This window comes from Peromyscus californicus, unplaced genomic scaffold (genome assembly GCF_007827085.1).
Source record: "Peromyscus californicus insignis strain IS unplaced genomic scaffold, ASM782708v3 Scaffold_7__1_contigs__length_154581171, whole genome shotgun sequence".
Taxonomy (NCBI): domain Eukaryota; kingdom Metazoa; phylum Chordata; class Mammalia; order Rodentia; family Cricetidae; genus Peromyscus; species Peromyscus californicus.
The window spans coordinates 139,604,825-139,631,285 of record NW_026294595.1 but is presented as its reverse complement, the minus strand read 5'-3'; the positions used below and the strand labels follow the sequence as shown (position 1 = coordinate 139,631,285).

At 52.5% G+C, this 26,461-nt stretch overlaps 3 protein-coding genes across 3 annotated transcripts; 2 read left to right on the top strand and 1 right to left on the bottom strand.

Annotated features, from left to right (window-relative positions):
* Window positions 1-17,406, top strand: Pltp (phospholipid transfer protein). Its single transcript, XM_052726221.1, has 16 exons — window positions 1-120; window positions 715-825; window positions 909-1,008; window positions 2,684-2,812; window positions 3,361-3,516; window positions 4,632-4,695; window positions 4,775-4,838; window positions 5,932-6,023; window positions 9,507-9,683; window positions 9,771-9,830; window positions 12,307-12,471; window positions 12,565-12,632; window positions 16,471-16,513; window positions 16,612-16,675; window positions 16,758-16,834; window positions 17,106-17,406. Exons 2-16 carry the CDS (start codon window positions 726-728, stop codon window positions 17,226-17,228), a joined length of 1,482 nt encoding a protein of 493 aa, XP_052582181.1. The 5' UTR covers window positions 1-120; window positions 715-725; the 3' UTR covers window positions 17,229-17,406.
* On the bottom strand, window positions 17,335-23,368 carry Ctsa (cathepsin A). The gene is made up of 15 exons (XM_052726222.1): window positions 23,194-23,368; window positions 22,841-23,019; window positions 22,616-22,727; window positions 22,126-22,176; window positions 21,952-22,038; window positions 21,558-21,713; window positions 21,151-21,242; window positions 20,590-20,674; window positions 20,014-20,105; window positions 19,855-19,930; window positions 19,632-19,774; window positions 18,943-19,018; window positions 18,246-18,335; window positions 17,988-18,092; window positions 17,335-17,771 (listed from the first exon to the last, which is right to left on the bottom strand). The coding sequence occupies exons 1-15, from the start codon at window positions 23,245-23,247 to the stop codon at window positions 17,688-17,690; spliced, it is 1,482 nt and encodes a 493-aa protein (XP_052582182.1). The 5' UTR covers window positions 23,248-23,368; the 3' UTR covers window positions 17,335-17,687.
* Window positions 23,369-23,599: 231 nt separating this feature from the next.
* On the top strand, window positions 23,600-26,387 carry Neurl2 (neuralized E3 ubiquitin protein ligase 2). The gene is made up of 2 exons (XM_052726227.1): window positions 23,600-24,344; window positions 25,929-26,387. Exons 1-2 carry the CDS (start codon window positions 23,603-23,605, stop codon window positions 26,042-26,044), a joined length of 858 nt encoding a protein of 285 aa, XP_052582187.1. The 5' UTR covers window positions 23,600-23,602; the 3' UTR covers window positions 26,045-26,387.
* Window positions 26,388-26,461: the final 74 nt, after the last annotated feature.

Sequence of the window (26,461 nt, the reverse complement as noted above, 5' to 3'; positions counted from 1 at the left end):
CGGGAGGCCCAGGCTTATAAAGGCTGCTGGACCCGCGCTGCCCGCCAGACCCCGCCGCCCGGATCCCCTGCACTGCCTGCCGTCCCGCGTGACCGCGCCGTCCCCCAGCTCCAACACTAAGTGAGTTGGGGCGCGTCCCCATCGCGCCCCTAGACCCTCCTGAGCCACATGGCCCACAGAACCCAGGTAGAGAGGAGAGCGGATGTCCTTAAGGAGGGCGTTGGGATGGGGCACCAGGCCGAACGGGAGAGATTTAGGACCTGGGAGAGCCAGGGGAGACGGGGAACCCAGGAGATAGCGGTCAGCCGGGCCACCCCTGCGCGCGGCCTGGGAGACCGCAAGCACTCAGCAGGAATGCGCGTGTGGTGGTTGCCATACCAACATACAAGCCAGCACACGCCCTCCTCTTAAGGAAAAGGGAAAGTGGTGGTGGGGGGATGGGGGATTTCATCCTCCTGAGGTCCAAACTCGTCACGCGGATGTTGCACGAGGGAACGGATCCCCGAGTCCTCTGGAGGCAGAGCGCAAGTCGCATCGCGCTTCGGAGCCTCGGTTTCTGCATCTAGCAAATGAAGACAAGATTATTGGTTCCGAGTGTCCCCGAACAGTTTTATGGAGAGTAACGGTCCGGGCCAGCACCCCGTTCTAGTTGCCCGTCCAAGGAGTGGTTTTGAGCCCCCCCAGATGACACCTGCGACCCCACCCCGCCCCCAGGCCTGGTCGCCATGGCCCTGCTCCCGGCCCTCTTCCTAGCGCTCCTGGCAGGTGCCCATGCCGAGCTCCCGGGCTGCAAGATCCGCGTCACCTCCGCGGCGCTGGAGCTGGGTAAGGCGCGCAGCGGGCAGCGTGGACCGGGTGGGGCGCTCTGGCTGTGGGCGCTGGAGCTGAGGGTCTCTGTACTACCTCAGTGAAGCAGGAGGGGCTGCGCTTTCTGGAACAAGAGCTGGAGACCATCACCATCCCGGACCTGCACGGCAAAAAGGGCAATTTCTACTACAACATCTCGGAGTAAGTAGGGCCTTGAGGCGGGGCCTCAAAGGTGGGCGGGATGACCTGGGAGACCCCTGGGGCTGGGCAGGTCGGGGCGTGGCCAATTAGACTAGGTGGGGATCTAAGGAACCCGTGGGGCTACTAGGTAACGGATGGAGGTAGGCGGGCCCAAGAAAGGGGAATACGAACCAGTAGAATTGAAGCTTGGATCAATGAACTCTGTGGAGATGCGCTGGAAGAATTTGCCAGTGGATGAGGGTGGAGTCTCAGCATAGGGTGGCGCTAAAAGGGAGGAAGTTTAGGATGGGAGATGGGAGATCTGTGCTGTGTGAGGAGTTAAGGTGATGGAGGCAGGGTCAAAGGACCAGGTGGAAAGCTAAGTCTGGCACACGCCTGTGGTCCGGGTATTCGGGGAGAGGGGAGGGGGTTGGGGCAGGATCACAAGTTAAATGCCAAATTGGGCTTTAAAACTCAAAACAAAGCCGGGCGGTAGTGGCGCACGCCCTTAATCCCAGCACTCGGGAAGCATAGATGAAATGAGTTCGAGACCAGCCCGGTCTACAGAGGGGCTATGCAGAGAAACCTTGTCTCAAAAAACATTAAAAAAAAAAAAAAAACACGAAAAAACCACAATGAAAACAGGTCTAGCAATCACAGTTTGGGCAGAGGATGAGCTGCAAGCAATAAGATTATATATAGATCTCTTTATTTTACTTACTTTTTAAGATTTAATAATTTCTTTTATGTGCATTGTTTTGTCATCATTCATGTCTGCATGAGGGTGCTGGATTCCCTGGAACTGTAGTTACAGAATTGTGAGCTGCCATGCAGAACATCTCTCTGGCCCCTATTTATTTATTCTTGGGTAGTGTCTTATCATGTAGCCCTGGCTGGCCAGGAACTCACTCTGTAGACCAGACTGGCCTTCAACCCACACTGGCTGGTCTGCTTCTGTCTTCTGAGTGCTGGAATTAAAGGCGTGTGCTACTATGCCCGGCTTTTTTTTTTTTTTTGGTTTTCGAGACAGGGTTTCTCTGTGTAGTTTTGGTGCCTGTCCTGGAACTCGCTCTGTAGACCAGGCTGGTCTCAAACTCACAGAGATCCGCTGCCTCTGCCTCCCAAGTGCTGGGATTAAAGGCGTGTGCCATTTTTTTTTTAAACCAAATCCTCTGTGTATGTTTATATGTGTGTGTGTGTGTGCGCGTGCGCGCGCGAGTGCATAATTTAATAGAAATACATATGTAGTTCCTGAAAAGGATCCCTTGGGCTCACAAATTCAAGATCAGTCTGAGTAACAAATGGAGACTCCCTGTCTTTTGTTTTGCCCTGGCAGTCTTGGAACTTGCTCCATAGACCAGGCTGGCCTCATGCTCAGAGATGTACCTCTGCCTCCTGAGTGCTGAGGTTAAAGGAGTGTACCACCACATCTGGTGACTCCCTGCCTTTTAAATATAAATAAATACGTAAGAAAAGAAGAAGGCCGTTTTAACCCCTGGGTCCAGAGAGCAGATCTCTGAGTTACCCAATGCAGGTTGGGCGCTTGAGGGGCAAAGGAAAACTCCATCCCTCCCACCCAGCTTCCCAGCAGGCAGCTAGAATCTCACCCACCAGCTCCCCAGCCTGAACCAGGAAGAGCAGGGAGGAGTCCCGTGTTGGGTGACTGACCAGACACCCGCCCTCCCGCCCTCCGCAGTGTGAAGGTCACACAGCTGCAGCTGATCTCCTCGGAGCTCCACTTCCAGCCGGACCAGGAGCTGTTGCTGCACATCTCCAACGCATCCCTGGGGCTGCACTTCCGGAGGCAGCTTCTCTACTGGTTCTTGTGAGGACCCTGCACGCTCAGGGCGGGGTTGGTGCCTGGGGCCCAGTATCTACTAATCTTCTCAGGTTTCAGTTTTCCCAATCAAGAGGGGGGTTTGGTGGGATGTCTGGTAAAGATAAGAAGGAAGTATGAGGAGGATTTATGAGTCTCCACCCCTAGCTGAGGAGCTGTGGGCAGTGAATGGCTGTGTGTGTGTGTGTGTGTGTGTGTGTGTGTGTGTGTGTGTGTGTGTGTGATTTTTCTAAAGTATTGTAGATGCTGGTACTTTGAGGATACTCCAGTTAGTAGCTCCGAACCCATGCTTTTATGCAAACAATACTAATTAAACTCATTGGATCATAAAAAAAAGTCCTGAATGTCAGGGTGGTTCATGTTGGGGAGAAGGGTTCAGGCGTGGAGTGGGATGAGAGGGCAATGGGGACATATATGATCAGAAACAGTTTGTACACATGTGAAAAAAGAGGTATCATGTTGTATGGGGTAAAGAGAAGGGTAGTGACACCTCAGTTAATCTCCCAAAGGGGTGAACACGAACCCCCCTTTGGCAGCTATGATGGGGGCTACATCAATGCCTCGGCCGAGGGTGTGTCCATCCGCACAGGTCTGCAGCTCTCCCAAGATCCCACTGGTCGGATTAAAGTGGCCAATGTCTCCTGTGAGGCCTCTGTCTCTAGAATGGATATGGCCTTCGGGGGAACCTTCAGGTAAGTCCGAGCCCCAGTACCTGCCCACCTTTGGAGCCCCACAGGCTCAGGAAAGGAAAAATGCAAAGCTTGGGGATCCCACTGAATGAGTCCAACCCTTGTCCCCCGACTTCCTGGCTGTGTGAACTTGGGCAAGTCACCAAAGCTGAACACGTCAACGTCTTCTGGAAGATGGGGAGAAGAATGGGAATCTATTTTGCCGGATCATCACGAGCAATTGTTAGGATTAGTATATCCTGGGCTGGAGCTGACTCCGTGGTAGACTGCCTGGCTAACATTCACACAGCCCTGTGTCCAATCACCAGCACCTGAATTTAGACAATATAAACTGGAGCCAGGCATGGTGGAGCACGCCTTTAATTCCAACACTCAGGAGGCAGAGGCAGGAGGGTCTGTGGGTTGGAGACCAGTCTGGACTAGGCCATGAGTTCTAGGCCAGTCAGGGCCATACAGTGAGAACTTGTGTCAAGCAAAACCCAGAAAATTCTGAAACTGACAGGATCAGTGTGCACAGCTGGGCCTGTACTTCATTCTCAACAGCAATAACACAAAGTGACATTTTTGGGTCTGGGGTCCTTGGTGCTGATTTTTTGACGGGAAATGGGCTAGATCTGTCACCTGGTGTTTGTTCCCTGTCAGATTTTGTTTCTTCAACAAGTGTAGTGGATCCCGGACCCTGAAGGTTTAGAAAGTTTAGAGCTCAGGGAGAAGGATTTAAATAGTTGTTGTGAGGACCCAGGAAGTGGAATCAAGACAGTGTTCAGGGGGATTTCGATGGAAGGTGATCTGAGAAGGCTGCCTGGAAGAGGAGGCATCTGAGCCCAGTCAGGAGGCCACAGAGGGCGGGAACACTGGGGAGGGCATCGGGAGTGTACAGGTTAGACATGGGGGTCTCTGAGCGGCTGTGAGGATGTGAGGCATGTGGCAGAGCAGAGAGCCTTGAGGGTCAAGCTGGAGAGGGGCTGGGCTTGGGTCTTGGAGAATTCTGTTGTGGAGCTGGCTGGGACTAAGGAGTCCCTGTTGTAACTGTTTCTTTTGGGCCCTGTCATTTTTCTGGGGCCTGGCTTGTGGTCGGGGCAGGGGCTGGGCTAACCCAGGCTCTCTTCTCCTTGCAGGGGGATATATAACTTCTTCTCCACGTTCATCACGTCTGGGATGCGGTTCCTCCTCAACCAGCAGGTGTGTGCGGTGACAGACCTGGGTAACAAGTAGGGGTGGCCTGGCTCTGAGAAGCCCTGACTCCGGCCTTGTCCCCCAGATCTGCCCTGTGCTCTACCATGCTGGGACAGTGCTGCTCAACTCTCTCCTGGACACGGTGCCCGGTGAGTCAGTGCTGGTGGGCCCAGGAGACCTGACCCAGGACTGAACCTGGGGCTAGGGCTAGAAGGAAGCTGTATGCTGCTGTCATACAGCCTTGTAGAACAGGCCCCTCCCAAGTCCTGGGTTCAAATGTGTCATTGACCTGCGGTCTAACCTTAGGTAAGAAAACTTCTCTCTGGGCTTTCGGTTTCCTGGTTTGACTGGCAATACTCCCCCAGGAGTTGTCAAGGTCTTTAGTATGTGCTTGCTGATCACGGGGCCCCATTTGTCTCCAGCTTCCATTTCATGGGTGCTCAATCAACATAAATCCCTCCTTCCTAAGCCACCGTGTCTGTCACTGTGGATCAGCCATTTTGTCCCTCAGGCTCCCTAGGTCAAGGGCATCGAAAAGGAAGGAAGGAGAAATGACTCCTTTGCCATCTTAAGCATTTTTTTTTTTTTTTTTTTTTTTTTGGTTTTTCGAGACAGGGTTTCTCTGTGTAGCTTTGGTGCCTTTCCTGGAACTCACTTGGTAGCCCAGGCTGGCCTCGAACTCACAGAGATCCGCCTGACTCTGCCTCCCGAGTGCTGGGATTAAAGGCGTGCGCCACCACCTCCCAGCTCATCTTAAGCATTTTAAAACACATTATTATTAACTCTGTGTGTGTGTATGTGTGTGTGTGTGTGTGTGTGTCTACCCATGTCATGGTGTGTGTGTGGAGGTCAGAGGACAACACTGTGGGGTTGATTGTCTCCCTGCCTTTGTATGGGTTCTGGCAACTGAACTCAGGTTGCCAGGCTTTGGCGGCAAGCTCCTTTACCTGATGAGCCATTTCACTGGCCCCTCCTTTTCAATCTTGCTTAATGATTTGATGCAACCTCTCCAGTAGTCACGGTAGTAGGGGGAACGAACACTAGCTTCATTACTGAGTGTGTACACCACCCCAGGCTCTTGGTGTTCCCCACTTTAAGCCAATCTGATCCTCATAAGAACCTTGTGACGGGGGGTGGGGGGTGGGGGGTGGGGGGGTGTCACTGTTTATGAAGGAAAGATGGAGAGGTTGAGCACCGGACCAGTGTCACCCAGCCTGGAGTGACTTGAGGCCCTTTCTGCAGTGCGGAGTCCTGTGGATGAGCTTGTCGGCATTGACTATTCCCTCGTGAAGGATCCTGTGGTCTCCAACGGCAATCTGGATATGGAATTCCGGGTGAGCTGCCTGGGCTAGTTGCTTGTGACCTCTGACCGCCAACCAGCTTCCTTTCTCTCTGTGGCTGAGCAGGGCTCTGCAGGGCTAACTCTACTCTGTTGTGGCTCCCTGCTGCTGCTGCTGCTGCTGCTGCTGCTGCTGCTGCTGCTGCAGGCTTGGGTTCAGCCTCCTGGATCTGGAGATCGAGCCCCACCTTTCGAACTGCATTCTGTGTCTCTATAGCTCTTGCCCAGCTGTGCCCCTCAAAGGTCCTTGCTTCAGGGACTTGCTTATGCCCTGCCCATCCCCTGCCTCTCCCAACCCTGTGAATCAGGTGCCGACAGTCCTCTTTTGGTTTCTGAGGGGGACTGAGTCCAAGTCCTCCATGGGTATCATGGTCTAAGGATGTTCAAGTTCATCATTTAAAATGGTGTCATATTTGAGTGACATATAGCCTGTACACGTCCATTGATAGATAAAATAGTGTGTGTGTGTGTGTGTGTGTGTGTGTGTGTTTGTGTGTGTGTGTGTGTGTGTGTGTGTGTGTGTGTGTGTGTGTGTGCAGACACATGCCATGGCACACATGGGGAGGTCAGAAGACAGCTTGTGGGAGTTGGTTCTCTCCTTCCACCTGGGGTCCTGGGGATCAGACTTAGGTCCTTAGGGCTCTCGGTAAGCTCCCTTACCAGATGAGCGGTCGTGCCAGCCCGACAGTGCTGTTTGTTTGTTTGAGACAGGGTTTCTCTGTGTAGATCTGGCTGTCCTGGAACTCGCTCTGTAGACCAGGCTGACCTCAAACTTAAGAGATCCGCCTGCCTCTGCCTCCTGAGTGCTGGATTTAAAGGTGTGCGTCACCATGCTCAGCAACCATGTTTTTTTTTTAAGATTTATTTTTATGTTTTGTATATAAGTGGTTTTGGCTCTCTGCATATATGTGCACTGCGTGTGTGAAGAGAGTGTTAATACCTTAGACCTAGACCTATAGATAGCTGTGAGCTACCACATGGTTGCTGGGAACTGAGCCCACGTCCTCTAGAAGAACACCTGGTGCTCTTAACCACTGAGCCATCTCTCCTTCCCCTAACTGCTGCTTTTAATTAGAACTGAATTTGTGGGTGTGAAAGTCTAGCTGTATTATTAAAACATTTTTTTTTTTCATTTTAGAAATAACGTATTTTATTATAGAGAACGTAAGAGATGGAGTGAAGAGTTCCTGGATAGCAGGAGAGGTCCCTGGAAGTAGGGTAACACTTAGCGGCTAGTCTGGGGCCTTTTTAGAGGACTGATGGTGAGAACTGGGGTGAGGTGTGGGGAGGGGGATGAGCTGGTCAGTCCGGTTGGCTTGCCCACCGTGTCCAGGGGAGTCCCTGCTTTCAGTCACTTCTGTAGCCATAGCTAGCCTTGCTGGAGGCAGCAGTGACCGAAAACCAGGAAGCCGGGAGCAGAGGACACTCCTTGTGTCCCTCCTCCAGCCAGGACATTCTCGTAGCTGCGGCTTTGGGGTCCCTGCCCTGCGTGGCCTGTTCCTACCTCCTATTCTCATCCCCCTGCCCCAAGGGGGGCTCTAACTCCCTTTAGGGAATTTGGGTAGCTATCAATCTGGCTTCTTTGAGTTGAGTGGATTGTCAGGTGGGCAGTTGGTGTACCCCTCCAGTGGGCCCCGTCTAAGGGAACTTGAGAGTTCCTCAGTAGGCTCCATTTGTTCCACAGATGGATTAGTGAGGGTCCTTGACTGGTTCCTGGATAGTAACGTGATGGGGGGTTGGGGGGGGGAGTAAAGGATTAGGGAGAAATGGATCAGGGGCACTTGCATGGAGGAAACAATTCCCTTCCAGTGGGAACAGGCAGGAATTTCTACAGCTCAGCATTACAAGCTCTAGGCAGAGGACCAGGACAGGGCTGAAAAGAAGGGCATGTTAAAATGTTTGAATCAAAACCCATTAGCGTCCTTAAAAGGTTCAGGCTGCATCCATTTGTGACTGGCTCGGTGGACTTTTTTTCCTCTGGCCTTCAAGGCTTGACTGGAGAGTGATGAACCCAGACTCAACCTTCCAGCCTTTCTGACAGCTGGAATGGCTGGAATAACAATGTGAGGTCTCTTCCCGATGGGTTCTCCCTTCAGTTCCTGCTCAGGAAATCATCAAGACACGGGAAATACTGGGGCGTCTCTGAATTTGATGGAGGCCTTTCTTTTGCCCAAGGTGGGCTTAGATAGGGGGCTAGAGGAAACTGGAAAGCCACCAAAGCCACCCTGAGCCAGCAGGTTTCAAGGTCTGTTTGTTTGTTTCTAGACTATGTAGCCCTCGCTGGCCTGGAACTCCTTTGAAGATCAGGCTGACCTTTAACTCACAGACATCCGCCTGCTTTTGCCTCTTGAGTTCCGGGATTCAAAGTGTGTCCCACCGTGCCTGACGACTTTCAGGTTATCTCACAAATGTGTGGCCCACAGGAGGCGACTTTTATAAGTTTAAGTCTTTTATTATAGGGAGGGGGAGAGCAGGCAGGGCTCCTGTCCAGCAGGAGTAGGTCCCAGGAAATAGGGCACCCCAGCCGGGTTCACTCGATGGACATGAAGACTTGTTGGTATGTGACCACCTTTGCTCCTCCCTTTCTGTGGTCAGCAGCAGAATATTCTAAAGACTCTGAAGCTCAACTGGCGTAAGTTCAAATCCTGATCCCACCCTGGGCCAGCAGCATGACCTTAGGCAAATTGTGTCACCCATCTGTGCCTGTTTCCTAATAAGTGCAAAGAGCATAAGTGAGATAACATGCCTTCCAGGGCTGTGGTGTGGACCAAAGGAACCTTCTGTTAGACAGACTGAAGGAAGCACCATGGTGGCACACGTGGGTATATTCCAACACACAAAAGACTGAGGCAGGAGGACTGCCATGATGAGCGCAGCCAGGGCTACATAGGAAGACCACATCTCAAAATCATACAAGCAGAGGAGGGCCCTGAGTACCTGGAACTGGGTGGCCATGATGGATATGTAAATGCAGCTGTGATTACTGCTGGCTAGTATCCAAGACCACTCAGACCTCTCCTGTGCCATGTTATATAAAGGTCCTCTCGGCCTTTCTTTTCTCGCTTTCTTTGCTTTTTTTCTGGGCTTATTTGTGTGTATGAATGTTTTGCCCACTCACATGTAAATGCAGCGATGTGTATGCAGTACCTGTGGAGGACAGAGGAGGGACTCAGATCCTCCGGAACTGACAGACTGTTGAGCGACTATGTGGGTGCTGGGAATTGAACCCCAGTCCTCTGGGAGATCAGTACTGCTCTTAACATCTGAGCCATCTCTTCAGCTCCATGCCTTGCTTCTTGTGCTCCCTGCCATACGCCCCCTGTGTTCCTAGCCTCTTTGCAATGCTTTTTGAGATGAACCCGTGACCCCCGATCCCCCACCACCACCCAGAACACACAGTCCAGTTCTCCATGGCTCCTGACTACGCCTTGCACAAATCCAATCTGCCTTGACCCTGACCCTGAACTCCCAATCCCAGGGAACATTCTTCCCCCTGACTGAGGGGAACTGGAGCCTCTTCAACAGGGCAGTGGAGCCACAGTTGGAGGAGGAGGAGCGGATGGTGTATGTGGCCTTTTCTGAGTTCTTCTTTGACTCTGCCATGGAGAGCTACTTCCAGGCGGGAGCCCTGCAGCTGACGCTTGTTGGCGACAAGGTATACCAGGCTTGTCTGTGGCTGGGTAAGAAGGGCCCATGATGGAGAGGCCAACAACCCTGTCTCATTCCTAATTCCCCTGTTCAGGTGCCAAGTGACCTGGACATGCTTCTGAGGGCCACCTACTTTGGGAGCATTGTTCTCCTGGTGAGTATTGGCTAGAGGCAGGGGAGTGGCTGGGGTTGGAGGTCACTTCACCTACACAACAGTGGAGGATACAGTTGGAGATCTCCAGCGCTGGCCATAGAGAAAACAGAAGGCCTGATCTTTTGCCTGTGGCCAAGTCCCTTCACCTTGCCAAGCCTATTTCCCACTCTGTGAAGCAGGGTTGGCACTTCCTGTCCTGTCCCCTTCACAGAGCAGCTGTGAGGTTGGGAGAGAACCCAAGCCTTCCAAGTGTAGGGGCCTTCAGGGTGGTTAGTACACTCATTTACTTGCTTTTATTTAATGGGGCAGGAGAGAGGGAATGAAAACCCTTAAAAACAGGTTTAGGGATACAACTCAGTTGGTAAGATGCTTGCCTCTGAGTTCTATCCCCAGTCTACAAACATTTTTAAAAAATATATACTCCGTGGGGCTGGAGAGACGGCTTAGTGGCTCAGGGCACTTACAGCTCTCAAAGAGAAGCCAGGGTTTGGTTTCCAGCACCTACACAGTAGCTAACTGTCTGTAACTCTAATTCAAGAGGACCCAATGCCCTCTTCTGGTCTCTGAGGGTACTGCATACATATGATATACAGACCGACAATTTTCTAAGTGACAGGAGTTTGAGTCCCAGTGACTTCAGGTCACGCGGGCCTCCTCTACACACATAACTGTAGCTGGAAGTTTTCCTGTGTCCTGCCCGGCCCTGAGGTCCCACAGCTGCTTATAAAATAATCACTCAGAGGCTTAATATTAATTACCAACTGTATGGCCTATGGCAGGCCTCTTGCTAGCTAGCTCTTTCATCTTAAATGAACCCATTTCTATTAATCTGTGTATCGATACGTGTTCCTTGGCTTGACCTGTGTCCCATTACATGCTGCTCCTTGGATGGCGGTTTGGTGTCTACCCTTACTGTCCTTTCTCCTTTCACTGTCTCTCTTGGATTTTCCCGCCTGAGGCCATCTTGCCCTGCCATAGGCCAATGCAGATTATTTATCAACCAATCAGAGCAACACATATTCACAGCGTATAGAAAGACATCCCACAGATTGTCATGAGTTTTCTTTTTTTGTTTGTTTGTTTTACAAGACAGGGTTTCTCTTGTGTAACAGCCAGGGCTATCCTGGAACCTGGAACTCACTCTGTAGACCAGGCTGGTCTTGAACTCAGAGATCTGCCTGCCTCTGCGTCCCCAGTGCTGGGATTCAAGGCATGCACCACCACTGCCTGTCTGCTCATGAGTTTCCAATGAAGTAACACCATGTAATTAGAACAGCACTTGCTATGGAGTACATGTTCAACAAAACAGCTGTTGCTGTTACTACGGTCATCGTCACGGTCAATGCAATGGCTGAGTAGTTACACGCAAGACTGTATTTCCAGGCTGTCTGTCAGCTCTGCAGCTGAATAACCACACAGCCTTGCACAACCTTGGTCTGTCTGCCTCAGTTCCCTGGAGGGAATGATTCAGTTAGCAAAGTGCTTGCCTTAACTATGAGGACCCGAGCTTGGATCTCCAGCACCCATGTTAAAAGCTGGGAGAAGCAGCCGGTCACAGCTCTGGGGAGGATACAGGAGGATCCCTGGGGCTTGCTGGTCAGCTAATCCAGCTGAATCAGCGGCGAGCTCCAGGTCCAGTGGGAGGCCCTGTCTCAAAAAATAAGGTTGGAAGTGATAAAGAAAGACACCAAAGTTGACTGTAGCAAGAACATACGTTCATGCACCCACATGTGTGCACACACATGCACACCACAGGCACATACACAAAATAAGGATAATAATACCTGGCTCGTTTGGTTGTTCAAGACTTAAGTGAGCTACTGTGTATGTATGCTGTGTTCAGAATTATACTTAAGGGAATGTTTGTTTTTGAGACTGGATGTCATGTAGCCCAGGCTGGCCTCAAATTTGAGATATATATATATATATATATATATATATCAATGTGAACCCCTGAACCTCTTGCCTCTACCTCCCAAAGACTGGGATTACAGGTTTTGCTACCACACCTGGCTCAGAATCACGTTTAGCAATGAGTAAGCACACTCATTTAATAGTGTTACGTGGCCTGTCGAGCAGCTCAGAGATGAGGAGGCAGGGTTTGGCATGTTTATGCAAAAAGGTCATCCCTGGGGAGTCCCAACTGGGATTTGATTCTGGATTAAATGTAGAGGAGGAAGGAAGGGGGAGTCAGGTGTGGGTACTATAATTTCAGCTCTTGAAGGCTGGAGTCGGAGGAGCTCTGGAGTCCAGGGTTTCAAGACCAGCCCAGCAACATAGCGAGAGCCCATGTCAAAAGAGAAGGAAGGAAGGAAGGACACTATTTTGACCAACTCATGGGGGCTGGGTGTAGGTCAGAAGGGCGTGGGGTGATGCCACACAGGTCTGTACTTGCAATCCCTTGCTTCCCACCCTCCCCAGTGCTCACCAGGTAACAGTCTGGGGTTGTGACCTGCCTTCCTCGCTCTGTCCCCAGAGCCCCTCAGTGATTAACTCCCCACTGAAGCTGAAGCTGCAGGCCACGAGTCCTCCGCGTTGCACCATCAAGCCCTCGGGCACCACCATCTCCGTCACCGCCAGTCTCACCATCACCTTGGCCCCGCCCATGCTGCCGGAAGTCGAGCTGTCTAAGATGATCATGGTATGGGCCCCAGAATGAGGGTGCCTGGGGGGTCAGTGGGAAGTGGGCCGTGAACCTTTCCAGTCCGTCATGTCTCCTCGTGTCCTTCTTCAGGAAGCCCGTCTCAGTGCTAAGATGACACTCCGAGGCAAGGCGCTGCGAACGAAGCTGGACCTCCGCAGGTACGCAGTCGATAAGGAGCCCGGGCGGGCCTCCTGAGTCTTAACATCTCCAGGGTAGTGACACCTGCCCAGCAGAGCCGTGGGGCTAAAACTGAGCTGCTCCTGTAAGCCTCCGACCAGCTGGGGGCTGACCTTGTTAGTACGTACAAAATTGAACTGGGTGTACATGCCTTTAAACACAGAACACAGGCAGGAGGATCTCTGTGAGTTTAAAGTCACTCTAGTCTACACAGTGAGTTCCAGGCTAGCTAGAGTTATATAGTGAGACCCTGTCTCAAAATGAATGAATGAATAAAGAAGATTTTAACTCGGGGCTGGAGAGATGGCTCAATGGTTAAGAGCACTGGCTGATTTTCCAGAGGACCCAGGTTCAATTCCCAGCACCCACACGGCAGTTCATAACTGTCATAGCTCCAATTCCAGATGATCTGGTACCTTCATAGACATACATGCAGGTAAAACACCAATGCACATAAAACAAAAATAAATAAATCTTAAAAATAAAAGAAGATTTTAACTCAAAGAGGCAGAGATGGTTCATGTGGTAAAGTGCTTGCCTTGCAAGCACAAGGACCCGAGTTTGAATCCCTAGACTCCCTGGGGAAAGCTGAACGCGGTGCCTTTAATCCCAGTGATGATGACCAGACGTAGGTGGATCCTTGGGAGCTCACATGAGAGCTAGCCTGGCCTATGTGATGAGATTCCAGGCCAAGGAAAGACCCTGTCTCATACAAGAGGTGGGAGGCACCTAAGGACCAAGACCCTGGAGGTTGTCCTTAGGACCTCCACATGCATGCCGTGTACACACATACCCACACCTACCCATCCACAATCTATCTTACTATGTAGCCGATGATGATCCTGCTTTCATCTCGGAGTGCTGGGATCACAGGCACACACCACCATGTCCTGTTTATACAGAGCTCAGGAATTGAACCCAAGGCCTAGGGCATGCTAGAGGACAACACTATACCAACTGAACTACATCTCCCCCACCCCCAAAGTGCTTTGATTTTTTTTTCCTTTGAGACAAGGTCTCACTATGTAGTATTGGGTGGACTGGCACTCGGTGTATATACCAGGCTGACCTCAAAGTCAAAGAGATCTGGTTCCCGAGTGCGAGGATTATAGGCATGTGTCACCATTCCTGGCTAACAGTGATTTCTTCAGGCAGTTCCTCTGCACTCTCCCAGCATCTGGAAACAGGCAAAGCAGGTATTATTAGAGACCAGCAAATTGGTTCAGTAAGGTCAATGACACACCCGCCCTCACACAGCGAAGAGAAGGGAAACACTGGCTAGGGCCTCCACCTCTGCTCAGCGAGTGCCGTTGAGACCTTGAAGGAAGTCATTTTTATCTTTCCAAGGCTCATTTCCTGCTGTGCTACATAGTGGGGGGGGGGGGAATACCGTCTACTCTCTAGGGCTGAGTATTTAGCGTCGTTCCCCTGGCCATGTGCAACTCTGCATGTGGAGAGTCATAATGAAACAGCACTTAGGCTGCAGTCACAGTTCATTAACTAGTTAGTGGCTATACAGTGCAGAGACAGGTCACTCCTAAGGTTGAACAACCTTAGGCTCCGAGGCTGCAGTGAGCCAAGGCTGGGGAGCGGGGAAGTGGGGCCTTGGAATCTAGAGGCGGGGTCTAGTCCACACAGCCACGTGACTTGAGTCACCCCTCCAGCTTCAGTTTCCTCATCAGCGACAAGCAATTTCTGAAAGTCCCAGATTCTCAGGGCTGTGAGTGAGGACTGAGTCACTCTGTGTGGACAGTGTTGCCGCTTGGCCAGGTAATTCTAGCACCCAGGAAGCTGAGGTAGGAAAATTGCAGTGGGTTTGAGGCCAGCCAAGGCTAACCCTGTCTCAAAACATCATCAACAAAACATCCCAAGGACTGGAGAGAGAGCTCAGCTGAATGAATTCAGGGACGAGGACCTCAGTTTGATGCCTAAAACCCACCTAAAAACCTGGGTTTAGAGACAATGGCTTGTCGCCCCAGCACTGGGGAGAACGCAGAAGGATGCCTGGGGATCCCCAGCCCCCTGGCCTAACCCAGGAGCTTCAGGCCAATGAGAGATTCTGTCTCAAAACAAGACGGTGGATGGTGTATGTGGAAAAATGACCGAGTTTGACCGCCAGCCTCCACGTGCACATGTGCATACACACCCCTATACACATGTGCACCTTTACCCATGCAAACACACACACACCACATGTATGTGCCAGCAGCATATGTATGTATGTATGTATATTTATGTGGCCTTGGGAATGGAACTGGGCTTTATAAACGCTAGGAAAGGGCTCTGCATCTCCAGCCCAGCATTTCAGGGTTCTTTTTTTTCTTTCTTTCTTTTTTTAACCCTCTTCTTGAGACAGGATTTCTCTGTGTAGCCCTGGCTGTCCTGGAACTCGCTCTGTGGATCAGTCTGGCTTTGAGCTCAGAGATCTGCCTGCCTCTGCCTCCCAAGTGCTTTTTTTTAGAGACAAAGTCTTCACATGTAGGCCAGGTTGACCTAGAATTCACAGAGATCCTCCTGCCCTCTGCCTCCCGAGTGCTGAGATTAAAGGCAGGGTGTTGGGATTAAAGGCCTGTGCCTCTGGTGGCTCCCAATTTTATTTTTTAAGGCTTATTTTTAGTCGTAGTTTGTTTTTAATTATATATATGTGTGTGAGAGTGTGGGTACATGCATGGGAGTTCGGGTGCCCAGAGGCCAGGAGCACTGCTCCCCTTGGAGCTGGAGCTCCAGGCAGGGGTACACTGTCTGAGATGGGTGCTGGTACCCTAGAGCAGTATGTGTTCTTCCTCTCTCCAGCCCCCTAGTTGTTATTTATATGTGTGTTGTGTGTGTAAATGCCATGTGTGCATGGGTGTCCGAAGAGGTCAGAAGAGTGCTTCAGATGTCCTGAAGCTGGAGTTACAAGCCATGTGAGCTGCCAGACACGGGTGCTGGGAATTGAACTCAGATCCTCTGGAAGAGTAGGAAACACTCTTAACCTCTGAGCCACCTTCCAGTATTGTGCCCCCAACTCCTTTTTGATAGGTCTCACGATGTAGACCAGGCTGGTCTGAGACTCAAAGAAAACCTCCTGCCTCAGCCTCCTGAGTGCTGGTGTTAAGAGAGCGAGACACCAGCCTGACTAGCTTTTCTTTTTACAATTAATTTGCATATGTGTGCTCCTGTGTGCACATGCACTTCTGTGTGTGGGTAGTCGGGTGCCATGGAGTGCACTGATGTGGTCATTGGACAATCTGTGGGAATCCATTGTCTCCTCTATCACGTGTCCCCAGGGGTCAGACTCAGGCTTGGTGGCAGGTGTCCTTACCCCCACACTGTGCCCTTTTGCAAGTCCTTTTTTTTTTTGGTTTTTCGAGACAGGGTTTCTCTGTAGCTTTGGAGCCTGTCCTGGATCTCGCTCTGTAGCCCAGGCTGGCCTCGAACTCACAGAGATCCGCCTGGCTCTGCCTCCCGAGTGCTGGGATTACAGGCGTGCGCCACAACCGCCCGGCGCTGCAAGTCCTATTTTAATCTTTTGAATAACCTTAGTATCTATCTGACAGGGAGTCAACATTGTGAATGTCATTGGATAAAACAAACCGTACTTGCTGACCTAGTCTGGCAAGTAGGCATTCTTGACCGATGATAAGTAGCAGACTTAATGAAAAGGGACTCCAAGGAGTCCCTCAGGGATGCACCCCTGGGCAACGGCAGCTACGTGGAAAGTGGAACGATGACTCGGTGGGACCAGGAAGGATGACACCTGGGGCCATCTTTTAGGTAGGGACGAAGGAAAGGATGTTCCCAGGTTACATGGACACAGGGCACGTTTCTCTCTTACAGGTTTCAAATCTACTCGAATCAGTCTGCGCTGGAGTCTCTGGCAGTGAGTTGGGAATGGCAGTGGGTGGGTCCGGGCCCTGGGGCAGGCTGGCAGCTCACACAAACCCACCACCCATTCCTGTCTGTGCCTTTTCCCCTCAGCTGATCCCACTGCAGGCCCCGCTGAAGACGCTGTTGCAAATTGGAGTGATGCCCATGCTCAATGGTGAGGGCTGAGGGTGTGAGGAAGGATGGGGGAGTGGCTCAGCTAGGGGGAACCCCGCTGAGCTTGCCTCTCCCACCCACAGAGCGGACCTGGCGTGGGGTGCAGATCCCCCTCCCCGAGGGCATCAACTTTGTGCGTGAGGTGGTGACGAACCACGCTGTAAGTAGACTGTGTGGGAGGGAGGATGCACACCAGGGCCTTCCCCTCCCCACACCCCAGTGCTATCTGCCCCCAAAGCCTCTTCTCCTTCCTATTTTTTTTTTTTTAAAGTAGTAAGGAATTTTACTCAGAAGCAAAGCCGAGGTATAGAGGAGACACACGGCAGAGGAGCTGGGGCCCCTGAGATTTGCCGAGTCTTTTTGGTGTTTGTTTGGAAAGGCTGCCTCCAAACTCCTGAAGGAGTGAGTGAGACTCCCTGTCCCCTTCCCAGGGCTTCCTCACCGTTGGGGCTGACCTCCACTTTGCCAAAGGGCTTCGAGAAGTGATCAACAAGAGCCGCCCGGCCATCGTTGTGGACTCCAGCGTCCCTCCACCCTCCATAGCAGCTGCCTGAGTCCTTCGTCCCACCCGGGAGCTGGCGTTGAGGAACTGAGTCTTCTCAGAAGCAGCCCTTCCCCCTTCCCATCCACAGCCAGTAGTGTTCCCAGTGCCACAGAGAATTCGGTTTGAAGCTGTACCCGATTTAATTTCATGATCAGTCAACCGACAATTACAATCCATCCACCCCTCTCCATGGGCTGCCCTAGAGCTCTGTTGGGGTCCTGGGACGGGGCATTCATTCAGGTCGGGGGAGGCCAGGCCACTGCACTGTGGCAGGGGACAGAGTGCTCACTGCCCCTAGGCTGTCTCTGTGAAGCCGAGGCCCAGGCTGGGATGCACAGGGCTGTGGGAAGTCAGAGACAAGGTTAGAGCAGGACCTGCCCCACAGGGGCATTTTCCATAAAGGAGGACCTCTCCATTGAGAGAGGCTGGGAGGGGCTGAAGGAGGTACGGAGGACTCCCGAGGGTCTCTTCAGTACGGTTCCTTGTTCAGGAAACGAGAGAACATGGTGAACGCAGCTCGGGGTTTGTCCGTGGGAACCATGTGTCCAGCACCCTGGGGAGCAACGCTTTATGAGATTTGGATCCCCAATATTTATCACCCTTCACCCCTGGTATTTCATCCCAAGACCTTTCTTCTCCTCTTCACCCTGAAAGCCTGCCCTGATGCGCTATCAGTGACCCAGAAGAAACAAAAGCCGGAGGGTAAAGATGGGAGGTCCCCCCCCATTCCCTCTGGCCTCAGCGTCCCTCACTAGGCTCAGAGTCCTACCTTGAGGGTGAGGAAGGTGATGTGGGAGAACTCCTTCACAAAGCCGGCTACCTGCTCTCCACTCTCCCCGTAATCCACTAGCCAGGGCCGGCGCTGTACCTCCATCTGTCCCATCAGGGAGACATCAGCCAGTGGGTCCCGCCATCCTTGTTCACAGCTGCCCTCAAGACCTCAGGACTGGAGAGTCCTCCAGGTTTGCCCTCTGCAGACTACAGTCACTCCTGGCATACCCGCCCCCACCACCCAGCACAAACTTACCTTCTGGTTGAGGGAATCCACAAACCACTCATCCCCCATGAAGTTGCAGGCCATGTCCACATCGCCATTATATAGTAGGATCTGGTATTTCTGGAGTAGGAGAAGGGGAAAACAGGAGTGTGGTTTAGGCCCAGGCCCTCAGCCCTTTCCTGGTTTAAGCCCTACCTTCCTGGGTATTCAGAAGCCCAGCTAATAACAGGAACCTGAAATTCTCATGTTTTCTGATTGCATATTACACGTCCAGTAAGCACCAACCAGACGCTTTTACTATATAGGGAGGAAGATATCCCCATACCCCAAATGAGACAGTCTCATCATGAGCCCAGACTGGCTTAGAACTTGAGGTTTCTCCTCAGTCTCCCCAGGGCTGGGCTTACATGTATGACTCACCATGCCCAGCTTATTAGGCTCATTTTTACAGACAGAAAATGCAGCTGAGAACGCCTATGACACTTTCCCAGAGCTGGGCGTGTTGGCACACACCTCTAATCTCGGTACTGAGAGAGGATTGCTGTGTTCAAAGCTAGCCTGGGCTACATAGCAAGACAGAGTCTCGGAATAACGACATAAAATAACCAGGTGGGGGTGGGGTGGGGGCAAGCTCTAACGGGGCGCCCCACTTGACATGTTGCCCTAGAGCTTACAGCTACCGTGATGTAAAGCTGTGGCTGGCTCCTGCTATGCTGTGCCCACATACCTGTGAGCTGAGCAGCTTCAGGTACTGGGAGTTCATGCTCTGGTAGAGACGATGGTACTGTAAGTTCACCACGAAGCTGCGGGGAGCACGTGCACAGGACACGGAAAAAACAAGAACAGAGGAGGACAGTCAACAGTCGCCCCTTTCCAGTTCCCAACTGTGGGTAGACCACCTCTCTTGGACTTATCTGAACGGAGCTGGCATTCAGAGATTCTCAAACCACCCAACTTGGAGATGTGTGGGAGCATCCTTTGGTTGTTACAATGGCTGGGATACAGCTGGCATTTAGTGTGTAGGGCCCAGCAGGTGTGACAGAAACAGAAGGCAATGACAGAGTAGAGCATTGGGCACTGACCAATCAGGAAAGACCTCACCAGGTTCTGACGAGCTAGGGTTATCACTTGAAGGGGTCACAGAATGAACTGAGCAGCTCTGGGTGGCAATGGAGTGGCAGGTGGGACGGTGCCTACTCACCAAATGTCAGACAAGGATCTGAAATTAACCATTGTGGCTACTTCCAAGTTAATTGTCTGAATGCCAGTCAAGATGGAGGTCAAGGCCTTTAAACACCCTGCACAACTAATTTTCACCCTGAATGTCCACTCCCCCCGCTTGAGGAGCCCTAGCTGTGAACCCTGTGAACCCTGCTGATGCCACCTCCTGAACCACGAGTGGCCACAGAAGCTCACTTGCACATGTCCCAGCGGGGCAGCTTCTCAGGGATGTGGAGGGCCTTCCGAACATACGGGTTGTTGAGGTAGGTAGAGGGGGCTGTGGTGTTGGTGCAGGGGGGATCCAAGCGTACCTTGTTCCCAGAACGCAGCAACAGTGCCTGGGGGCACAGACACAGGGTGAGGGCCTTTACTTATCTGCCACACCTACTCCCTGGGGAAAGTCCATGCCCCTGCATACCTGATGAAATGTCTTCTTGAGTGGCAGGCGAGTGAAGAGGTTGCCAAAATCCTGGATCACAAGAGTGTCTCCATACCTGGGGGGGAGTGGGAGGGAAGATGGGTGCTGGGCCTCTAGAGGCTGTTGGGATTGGCCCAAGGCATAACCAGCAGCACCTACCTATCACTGCCGGGCACCCCACCAGCACATGGGGCGTAGAGATTGTATATGTTGAGGCCAGATCTGCTCACAATTTGAGACACTTCCTGGAGCTGTGACAACATACCATTATGTTTTTTGGACCTCATGGTTCTCTATGACCTTACCCACTCCCCCTTAAGATTAACTGCTCTCCTACCTCATCTGCTGTCTCCACCCTTCACCCATTTTTTTTTTTCCCCACAGGGAGAGAGCCCAAAGCTCACTGGAAGCAATCTTCCAGGCCTGGGTCCAATCCTAGCACCACTGTTCCCTGCCATGTGACTTAAAGTAAGTGGCTTAAGCATCCTTGGAGATGACCAATCCTAGCAGAGACCACCGCAATGTCGGGAGGTCTGAGACAGAAGGGCTGTGGGGTGGGCTGGAGCTACAGCCCAGTTGGTAGAGTGCTTGTCTCGCATGCATGAGGCCCTGGGTTCAATCCCCAGTACCACCAAAGAGAGAGGCAATGGAGCTGGAGAGACGTGGGGTTCCTAAGGAGAGGAGTGAGCTGTCTCAGGACCAGAGCGGAAGGGCATAGGAGGGGCGGGACCTCACATTGTTGATGCATTCTTGGTCTCTGTTGTCGTAGAAGTTACACTTGTTCTCAGAGCAGCAGTGGGTCTGAAGCTGAGTCCAAAGCCTGTGGGGCCAGAAAGTGTGCAGGGGTGCTGAGAGATCCCTCCAACCTCTCGTCAGACCCTGACCCCAGGGGAGAAGAAAGATAAGACAGAGGGTATGGTGTGCAGGCTAGCAAACCCAATCCCCGAGAACCTGCCCCTTAGTCCACACAGAGAGCCCTCCTCAGGGCCTTTTTAGAAAGAAAAAAAAAATAAACGTTTTTGAGACCAGGTTTTTCTAAGTAGTCTGGGTTCAAGTTAGACCAACACTCACTATGTAGCCCAGCTGCCCGTGTCCAAGTGCTGGCTTACGGGTGTTTATCACCATGCCCAGCCGCCTTAACTGCCTGTAAATCTTCGTCTCTATTCCTGGCCTTTAAGCATCAAACTGTTTGGCCAACCCTACCTACTCATAAACTAGAGCAGGAATGTCATGTGCCGGAGGACAGCGCTAAGATCTCATGACTTGCCCCACCCTTGACATTGCCCTCTCCCATACCTGTTCCCCAGAAGACCATGGTAGTAGGCAAAGTAGACCAGAGAGTTGTCATTCTGTTCATAGGAGGCAAGTCCATTGCCCACAGCCAGCCCCTGCGAAACACCCAGGGTTCTCGGTTCTTCTGAAGGGTGAGAATGAGGGGGACCCTCCCTTGACCTCCACCCAGACCTGCAATCTAGAAGCTGACATCCGGAGTGGTGTGTGGGGGTGGCAGGCGGGGGAGGCCAGCCAATCGAAAGAACCTAAGTGGTAGCCTGGCAGCTGAGTTTCCGGTAGTAGGAGGCATGCAAGCTGACAGAGCAGTCAAGGGCCAACTCGTGGGCTAGGAGGGAGCACCCAGGCTGACCTGACTAACCCAAGGTCACGGCCCCAAGGCGTCCCCCTTCCCTCCGGCAGCTGCCTTGCACCTGGAGGTTCATGCTGGGGTCCTGCATGACCAGTACAGCCAACGTGGGGATGTAGATGCCAGCATAGCTCTCTCCCGTCAGGAACAGTTTGTTGTTCTTGTACTCCGGGAAGAGGCGGAAGAAATCCTTAAGAGCTTCAAAATTGTTCTGAGCCACCTGGGGATGGGGAGATGGAGGAGTCAGGAGACCTGATGTTTACGCTGTAAAGATCTTCAGAGATGAGTCCAACCCACTTTATTTTGTGCAAGAGGAAGTGACTTTGTTAGGAGCCTACCACAGAGCCTATGACAGAGCCAAAAGTGGACTGTGAGGCCATGCCCTCCCCCGCCCCCACTGTGCCACCTTTGGGGAAATGGGGAGAATGTGCAGGCAGGCAGGCAGGCACCAGACTCACCTCCGTGTCATTGGTCACATATGTCTTGTCATCCGAGTAGGAAAAGCCCACTCCAGCTGGGGACTCGATATACAGCATGTTGGCAATCTAGAGGGAGGAGGGAGTGAGCAGAAGAGGCTCCCCACCCCTTCAAGTACCCAGACACCCCCACAAGACCCACAGCTGCAGATGTACCAGGTTCCAAGAATAGGGGTTGTACTCCAGGGTGATGCCATCTGGCTGGATCTAGGGAGGAAAGACACAACTGTGTGAGTCCCAGTCAGCCGCTGGGTGGAAAGAGCCACACCGCTAGGTTCTTTACATATTGCCACACTCGTAGAGAGGTACAGAAAGGTAGTCAAGGGTCAGAGAAAACAAAACAAAATAGAATTGGGGTTTTTCTTGTTGTTATTGAGACAGAGTTTCTCTGTGTAACAGAGCAGTCCTAGAACTCGCTCTGTAGACCAGGCTGACCTTGAACTCAGAGATCCGCCTGCCTCTGCCTCCTGAGTGCTGGGATTAAAGGTGTGTGCCATCACCACCCAGCTCAAATTGTTAACAAAGAAAACAAACGTGGGAAGCCACAGGTTCCTTCTTCCTCCCTCTTTCTGCCCTTTCCTTGTTTCCTGCCTCTCCCGAGTCTCCCGCCCTCTCTCACAGCGGGAGAGGACAGAGGTCAACTCACCAGGAAGGGGCCGTGCTCCGTAAGGAACCCATCTAGGGAGCTGCAGCCAGGACCCCCGTTGAGCCAAAGCACTACGGGGCTGTTCTTTGGGTCTTTCTGCGACTCCACAAACCTAGGAAGGGGACAGGGCAGGATTGATACAAGTAAGAGACCCTGTCCTGCCTGGGGTCATCAGAACTCGCCCGCCCAGTTACCATGCCCTCCTCGGTAGGCAGGGCCGCATACCAGTAATGGAAGTGCTTGGAATCCGAGGCTCTGAGGTAGCCGGAGTACTGCTCGAAAGCGGGCTGCTTGGCCAGGCCGGGGAGGCAATCGATTTTATCCTGATCCGGAGCTGCTTCGCCCCGGGACATCCAGGACACGAGCAGCAGCAAGAGCAGTGGAGACAGCGCGGCTCGGAGCATCTGCGGGAGGAAGCATCGGCAGAGGATGTTTACCGGTCTCCCCGCTCCTTGGCCCTTTGGTGCAGCAGTCCCAGGGGAGGAGCTGGTGCGCATCTCCCCGGGAAGCCCTCACCCGGGTTCAGCTCCCGGCCCCAGAATCTCGTTCACTGCCCATCAGCCCGGGAATCTCCTTACCTCTGCTTCCCTGCGTCCTTGCTCTCCAGGAGGCGCCGGTGGACTGGAAGTCATGTGTAGGCCTAGTCACGTGAACTTCTGCATCACGTGACAGTTTGCTCATGTCCACTTTTTTGTCTGCGGGCCTGAGGGTCGGGAGCGGTCAGTTACCTGGTCAAAGTGCACTGCCCCGCGGATTAGTAGCTAGGGTGTCAGAGATCAGATGATCTTGGTGTTGACAGCAAGGTTTCCCAGACTCCTGGGGACATGTTACTGGCGAGATGCCAAGAAGCGGCGCTAGGACCCCCGGGCTGAGCAGGGGTTAGGTAGGCAAAGGGGAAATGCCTTACATGGTCCCCCCGCGGTCACCATCTGAGCCTGCCGCCCAAAATAGCCCTTGACATGAGCTTGCTTGCCTCATGGCGGCGAGATGGCTGCTGCCTCCGAACTCGTAGGGTTGGGTGACCCATGGGACCCTGTGCGCCCGGAGCCCCCTCCCACCCGCTTCCATCATGTGCACGGAGCCAACATCCGCGTGGACCCGTCGGGGACGCGAGCCACACGCGTGGAGAGCTTCGCCCACGGTGTGTGCTTCAGTCGCGAGCCCCTTGTCCCGGGCCAGGTATTCCTAGTGGAGATAGAGGAAAAAGAACTGGGCTGGTGCGGGCATCTGCGTCTTGGCCTGACCGCTCTGGATCCGGCCACTCTGGCCGCTGTGCCTGAGTTTTCACTGCCTGACCTGGTCAGCCTTGGCCACAGCTGGGTCTTCGCCATCACACGCCACCACAACCGCGTGCCCCGGGAGGGTCAAGCAGATGCAGAGTCAGCGGCCCCCAGCCGCCCCCAAGCCCTCTTGGTTGAACCCTACCTGCGCATCGAGCAGTTCCGAATACCCCGGGACCGCCTGGTGGGCCGCAGCCGGCCAGGGCTCTATAGCCACCTCTTGGACCAGCTCTATGAACAAAACGTGCTGCCTCCTACAGCGCGTCGTAGCCGCCTGGGTGTTCTCTTCTGCCCGCGTGAGGATGGGACCGCCGACATGCACATCGTCATCAACGGGGAAGACATGGGCCCCAGTGCCCGGGGGCTGCCCGCTGCCTGGCCCCTCTACGCTGTGGTAGATGTGTTTGCCTCCACCAAGAGTGTGCGCCTGGTCCAACTGGAGTATGGCTGTACGTATTCCATCCCTGTGCTCAGTGTAGGACCCCTCCTGGCTCAGTGTAGGACCAGGCACCTGCTAGGACTCCACAGCCAGCTAGTAAGGATTACTTAGATTGTCCAGCACTAGTTTTGAAGATGGAGAATCTGGTTTCGCTTAGGGCGTCTGCTTGGGATTTTGCTCACATTGCTCTTTGGCTGTGGGCCTACTTCAGTACACTCATCTCAGCTGCTCGACTAAGACCCTACGGGTCCCTTTTAGTTTGGACGATGTTTCAATAGGGATTTTGTTTGTTTGATGTTTGTTTTTGTCCTGGAAACCAAGTCAGGGTCTCATGCACGCTAGGCAAACATTCTTGCTGTGTTGTACACACCAGCGCCTAAGACAGGGATTCTAAAACCAACTTTAGACCTGGGGCTTCTTGAGAATTTTGTGCATTTTTATTTTTCGTTTTCTGAGACCAATTCACTCCGTACCTCAGGCTGGTCTGGAACTTGGTAGTTCAGTCAGGCCTCAGACTTTCAGACAATCCTTTCTGTCTCAGCCTGCTGAGGGTTGGGATTAGAGTCACAAGCCACCACATTCAGCTATGCGTTGTGTCTTTCTTTCTTTCTTTTTTTTTTTTTTTTTGGTTTTTCCGAGACAGGGTTTCTCTGTGTAGCTTTGCGCCCTACCTGGATCTCGCTCAGTAGACCAGGCTGGCCTCGAACTCACAGAGATCTCCGGAGTGCTGGGACTAAAGGCGTGCGCCACCACCACCTGGCGAGTTGTATCTTTCTTAGATGTTCATAGATTTAGGACCTATCGGTTTAGAGCCATCACAGACCCCAGACTGAGAACTTTTTTTTTTTTTTTTTTTTTTTTTGGTTTTTCGAGACAGGGTTTCTCTGTGGTAGCTTTGCGCCTTTCCTGGATCTCGCGCTGTAGACCAGGCTGGCCTCGAACTCATAGAGATCCGCCTGCCTCTGCCTCCCGAGTGCTGGGACTAAAGGCGTGCGCCACCACCACCTGGCGAGTTGTATCTTTCTTAGATGTTCATAGATTTAGGACCTATCGGTTTAGAGCCATCACAGACCCCAGACTGAGAACTTTTTTTTTTTTTTTTTTTTTTTGGTTTTTCGAGACAGGGTTTCTCTGTGGTAGCTTTGCGCCTTTCCTGGATCTCGCGCTGTAGACCAGGCTGGCCTCGAACTCATAGAGATCCGCCTGCCTCTGCCTCCCGAGTGCTGGGATTAAAGGCGTGCGCCACCACCGCCCGGCTCCAGACTGAGAACTTTTAAATTCTGAGGTCTGGCTTATTGTAGCCCAGTAAACTTTTCACTTATACCTCTGGTCACGTGTCATGAATTTGTTGAGCTGGAACCTGCTCTGTACTGGGCTGTGAGTAAAGGCAGAAGGAGTTAGGCTGCGTTATAATGGAAGCAGGTGTGGTCAGAGTCTCAGGGACAGGTGTATATCAGCTGTACAAGCATCCCCACCAGGCAGGCTGAGCCTGAGCAGAAAGTCATTCCCAGGCTGATGGCAAATAAGGGACCGAGACGTAGATCTTCCCAGTCCTAGTGTTGACTCCCCGAGATTGACAGACATCTCTCCACAGTGCCGTCCCTGCAAACTCTGTGCCGTCTGGTGATCCAGAAGAGTGTGGTGCACAGGGTGGCCATTGATGGGCTCCAGCTGCCCAAAGGACTGAAGGATTTCTGCAAGTATGAATGAAGACCTGTGGCCACCGGAGCAAAGCCACAGAAGTGCATCCTGCTTCCAGAGCCGTGGCTAATCTGAAGCTGGCCACACGGCTAACAATCAGGGCGGGAAATAAGTAACTGGTATTGATGTTCTGAGCACTGGAGGTCTCCTTGCCTCTGCAGCCTTGGAAGAGGCACTTCTGGAGTCACCAGGTCAGAGAAAGTGTTTTAGAACCCATCTAGATCAGGGCTCCCTAGTGTGTATGTCCCTTTGAATTGTCTGGGGCACTTGGTGAGTGCCAATACACCGCACACGCCCCTCCATATTCTCCTTTGGTTTGTGGTTTGTCAGGGAATTAAACCCAGTCATCGTGGCTTTTTGTGTTGTCTTGTTTTAGACAAGGTCTTACCTGCAGCCTAGGCTGGCCATAGACTTCCATATTCTGAG